This window comes from Oncorhynchus clarkii, chromosome 3 (assembly GCF_045791955.1).
Source record: "Oncorhynchus clarkii lewisi isolate Uvic-CL-2024 chromosome 3, UVic_Ocla_1.0, whole genome shotgun sequence".
In the NCBI taxonomy this organism is placed as follows: Eukaryota; Metazoa; Chordata; class Actinopteri; order Salmoniformes; family Salmonidae; genus Oncorhynchus; species Oncorhynchus clarkii.
The window spans coordinates 32,860,384-32,865,503 of NC_092149.1; the positions used below are offsets into that span (position 1 = coordinate 32,860,384).

The following is a 5,120-nucleotide window of genomic DNA, read 5'->3' on the forward strand; positions in this document are numbered from 1 at the left end:
TGATACGGTTTTGGAAACCTCTGGAACTTAACTTTCATATACAGTGTATTTGAAAGTATTCAGACCCCTTGACTTTTTCCACATTTTGTTACGTTACAGCAATTGACCTAAATCCTTTCCCCCCTCAATCTACACACAATACCCCATAATGACAAAGCAAAAACAGGTTGAGTGGTCAGAACGGCTCGGATCAACCCTACTCCTCGGCCACAGAGTCCAGTGTGCACTCTTAGCGAAATTGTCCATTCATAAATTCGGAGAATCTGACATTACTCTGAATTTACAAATGCCCAGAGCGCACTCTGAGCACCTCTGGCACTCCAGGTTGAATTTACGAACACACCCTATGTGAGGTTGTGTGTTGTTTTTATTATTGAACCTTTTTAACTAGGGAAATCAGTTAATTAAGAACAAATTCGTATTTACAATGACGGCCAAACCCGGACGACGCTGGGCCAAGTGTCGCTGCCCTATGGGACTCCCCGTCACGGCGGGATGTGATGCAGCCTGGATTCGAACCAGGGACTGCAGTGCCCACTCGCCATAATCTTGCCTAATTAGCGGGCTGGCCGTGGTTACTCATCATTTAACATCTAAACACTCCTTACCCAAAATACCAGATGCCCAGGCCACCCCTGGTGGGCTGGGCTAAAATAATGGTATTTGAGCCTGCGCGCTGGCCTCTGTTTGCCGATTGATGAGACTACCTCGCTGCTTTTTGCTACAGCTAGAACAAGTCCTATAATTTAAAGATATTAAATTAGATTAGAAATATCAACCGTAATAACAATATTTTACAATGGCTAGGTACATGAGACCACCTAACCCATCACTCTTCATTAGAAACATCTCCGACGAATCCAGGTAGCTATGATCGAATCATTCGGGCGTGCGAGGTACAGCTACGTTAGCTAGGTGGCTAAACTGTTGTTTACTGATTTTAGCTAGCTAGCATTTACAATGAAAACGTGTAGCTAAGTGCTGTCTGTTGCTAGTTGCCTTAACGTTTTTCACCATATACAAAATTAAACTAGCTATCCAACTAACGTTATCTGAAAAAGTTCGCTGATCTACTTATAGCTTTGATACAAAGCTTAGCAAGCTAACGTTAGCATGTCTGCTAGGCTGCACATGAGTTTGCACCAAATATAGTGGTGTGCACAAAAACAGGAGAGTTGTTTGAATCAACTGTGAATAACCTAATTTAGCTGGCCATCCAGCTACCTGCCAGGTTGCCGGCAATGGTGGAAAAAATGACCCAGTTGTCATAGTAAAAGTAAATATACCTCAATAGAAAACGACTCAAGTCACCCAGTAAAATCCTACTTGAGTAAAAGTTTTTTTTTTATAAAAAAAAATTGGTAAGTATCAAAAGGAAATGTAATTCCATAAATAGTAAGCATTAAAATTATAAATATAAATCTTTATATTAAGAAAACCAGACGGCACAATTTTAATATTAAAAAAATAAATAATTTACAGATAGCAAGGGGGCCACAGAAACTCAGGCGTAATTTACAAAGCATTTGTGTTTAGTGAGTCTGTCAGATCAGATGCAATAAGGGATGACCAGGGATTTTCTTTTTAGGTCCGCGAATTAGACCGTTTTCTTGTCCTGCTTAAGCATTCAAAATGTAACTAGTACTTTTGGGTGTCAGGGGAAAAAGTAAAAAATACATTTTCAAGAATGTAGTGAAGTAAAAGTCGTAAAAATATAAATACCCCCCAAAACGACTTATTAAGTAAAAATAAAGTACTACTTAAGTACTTTACATCACTGGTTGACTGTCTGTTTCTGCTCTTTTGCCAACTCCATATCATGGAGAACCAGTACCTGGGCTTAACTTGCATGCATGCCAAACATGACAATGAGTGACAGGAGTTGGCATGATGGCACAGACAGACTGGCACTCAGGCTACCATCTACCTGGCTTGTAGTGCATGAAATACCTCTTGTCCGATGTCACATTTTATACCCAAATTTCTATGGTAAGTATTAAGCCAATTTAGTTGAATCTGAAGGTTCTCTTATTGGCCACAGTTGCAGGTTTGAACTTCGAATCACACTGGTTTAATATTTGCCTAAAAGGGTTGTACTTTACTGGCCATTACACTAAATGTCATGTCATTTCATAACACTTTAGGCCAGAGGAACTACGCCGGGAATTTGGTCGTTATGGGCCTATTGTAGATGTCTACATTCCACTTGACTTCTCTACACGGCGACCAAGAGGATTTGCTTACATTCAATATCCTTTATACTGATGTAATGTATTAATGAACCTGTCTTTCATTCGGGGCATTATTATTATCCACACGTGGGGGTCATATTGACGATGTCACGCGTCTTGAGTTTGCCTACTGTTTTGAAGTAATTATTGTATATTTGTCATAAAAATAGGCTATACTGGTTCATGGGAGGGGAACATTAACATTCAAACATAGTAAAATGTGTACAGACATTAATCAACATCTCCTCTCTTAAATAAATTGCTTCTGTTACCCTAGAAATGTTAGACATACAGTTCTGGAGAAACCCCAACAAAGAATGTAAAGGCTGTTGTAGAGTAGCTTCAAGCCAAAGGGACTACAATGATTTCGGGCGACACGAAATAGTGGGAAAAGAACACAGAGCAAAGTTAAAGCATTGAAGATACAAGGAGGAGAAAAGAGAGCACGAAGGCTTCCATTTGTCTACCGAAGAAAATAAAAGGATGTATTGTGCTAAGACAGGCCGGAAATCAAGTTCTTCTGCCAAACAGTTAGAGCGTTATGGTCAAGGTGAAGCTCAAAGGTCAAGCATGTTAAAGGTAACAAACTTAATGTTTTGTATCCTACGAAATAGAAGCCTTGCTCTTCACCTCCAAATATTTTGCTCTGTGTTTGTTCTCTGTACAAAAGGGCAAGAAAATCATATCTGTGTATACACTTAAAGGTATCATAAGTTTACTTAAATAAGATTTCAATGTTGCATTTGTATAGCCTTTGTTCTCATTACCTCCCCGAAATTTGAAAATAAGTTTCAGCTTCATGTTTTTAATCTTTTAGGTTACTATTATCCCATGTTGGCTCACAATTGACTGAACAATTGAAGGTCCCAGCCTCTTTACTTAATTAAAGTACATGTCTCCCCATTCCCACACCCCTTTCCACAAGTGAAAGTAAAAAGCCTTAACAGTCTGTAGCACATTCGAGGATGTGCGAGATGCAGAGGATGCCCTCCACAACCTGGACCACAAGTGGGTGTGTGGTCGACAGATCGAGATCCAGTTTGCACAGGGTGACCGAAAAAGTAAGAATGGGTTTTATTTAGGTGCCCTGTATGAGTGCACTATTTACTACCTACCAATCAATTCAACGTGAATTGTAAGTTTCACTGTCGGAACAGTTTACCCAATAATCTAAGGAGAGTCTAACTAAGCCTACATCACTTTTAGCGGTAATATCTTGACTCGAGTCTGACTAGTGAAATCATTGCCAACCTGCATGCAAAATTATAATTAAAACCCTTCTTGCTCAACTCCTTGTGCCCAGTATTTAATTTGAATGACTCTTGTCCCTCCAGCCCCCAACCAGATGAAGACTAAGGAGAGCTCTCCTCGCAGAGGGTCCCGCAGCAGCTCCTTCTCCCGCTACGACGACTACGAACGCGGCGATGGCCGACGCAGACGCAGTCGCAGCTACGAAAGGCACCGGTCGCGCAGCCCTTCCTGCGACCGCCGTCCTCGGAGGTCGGAGAGCCCCAGAGAGTGAGTTCCTCTGACACTGAAACGAAACCACTGTTTCACTTGTCAAGTCATCTTCCCAAGGGGCATTCATTGCAGACCGAAATGCCTTTGTATGCAGACTGGTTCTTACTTTCACTTTTCTCTCTACAGCTCTCGGTCAAATGGCAGGCACAGGCGAAGCAGAAGCCATGAAAATAACAGGTAGACCAATGTATACGACTCCATATTCTGACTTACCTAACACGGCACAGTGCAATAAGATTGCATTTAGACTGCATAGGCCTATGTGTTTTCAGAACACCATTTGTCAAGTCGGTGTATTCATTAGTGTGTTGACTGATTGTCCTGTTCATATCCCACCTTCCTTTTTTCTACCAGGTACAGGGGCCCTCCACGTGAACACCACAGGATGCACCACGCACCCCCGTCTCGTAACCGCTCCGCCTCCCGCTCCCCCTCTCATCCCAGATCCAGGCCCAAAGACACAAAGTCCCAGTCCAAATCCCCCAGCCCCGTCAAGGACTTCCACACCTCTTCTGGCTCCCAGAAACAGGCCTGTCGACGCTCCTACTCCAGATCTGTGTCCCGATCTCGCTCCAGATCCTAGGACCCCACCACCCTCAAACCCTGTTATTCTGTAGCTAAATATGTTTTTGAATATGGTATCTAGTTATTGCACACCCCACCTCGGTTCATTAGTTGAGTTATCATGATATCTCTGGGCTGATACCATTCAACAGAGCTGGTTGTCCCTACAGATGGATAGTCATTTTTGTTAGTTCAGTTTCATTCACCTCTGAAGAAAATTGGCTGTTTTTAATTTACCTTCATATCGGTTTATTTCTATTATTTGAGAACCCAATGGAATTAAGTTCAGCGCATAAGAATTGGTCAACTATGAAATGTCAAGGTACTGCTTGTTTTGAGCTAACAAGTATTAACCTCTGGCTACAGAAGTTGAGTGCAAAAACCCATTTATAAGAAAATAAGTTATCCATCTGGAGTTTGCAGTGATATCTAGCCATCAAGTTTACTGCTATTATTTTTGTACATTTGATGTAACTAAAGTCTGCATTTTTTTAAATCAGTTTTTTATTTTGTTTGTTCAAATCTTGCAGCAGTGTTTTCTCTGTGGATTAAACATGTTACGTTTTAACTTTTCTCAATCATTTGGGTTGTACAAAGATATCGCTCCCTTGAAAGTACAGTTTGTTAGGTACACTTATCTATTACCAGGGTCGCCCCCGCCTCCAGAACAGCCATTATTCTTCGGGCTATTCTACATGGTGTCAAGTGTTCCACAACGATAATGGACCATGCTGGTGCAATGGCATCACGCAGATTGGACGGCGGGCGGTATGTTCCTACTGCAAACGGCCGTTCCAAAGATGC

The 5,120-nt window shown here is 41.7% G+C and overlaps 1 protein-coding gene across 1 annotated transcript; it reads left to right on the forward strand.

The window, feature by feature from the left end:
• The first annotated feature begins 648 nt into the window (after window positions 1-648).
• On the forward strand, window positions 649-4,884 carry LOC139405923 (serine/arginine-rich splicing factor 10-like). Its single transcript, XM_071148373.1, has 6 exons — window positions 649-864; window positions 2,145-2,249; window positions 3,189-3,292; window positions 3,566-3,749; window positions 3,879-3,929; window positions 4,107-4,884. The coding sequence occupies exons 1-6, from the start codon at window positions 800-802 to the stop codon at window positions 4,333-4,335; spliced, it is 738 nt and encodes a 245-aa protein (XP_071004474.1). The 5' UTR covers window positions 649-799; the 3' UTR covers window positions 4,336-4,884.
• The last annotated feature ends 236 nt before the right edge of the window (window positions 4,885-5,120 follow it).

What these genes read in the sequence shown, in the direction of transcription:
- LOC139405923 (XM_071148373.1), top strand. Translation starts at nt 800, where the DNA reads ATGGCTAGGTACATGAGACCACCTAACCCATCACTCTTCATTAGAAAC. An exon ending in AACATCTCCGACGAATCCAG is followed by an intron (nt 865 to 2,144) that starts GTAGCTATGATC and finishes ATAACACTTTAG; the next exon opens with GCCAGAGGAACTACGCCGGG. An exon ending in TGCACAGGGTGACCGAAAAA is followed by an intron (nt 3,293 to 3,565) that starts GTAAGAATGGGT and finishes TTGTCCCTCCAG; the next exon opens with CCCCCAACCAGATGAAGACT.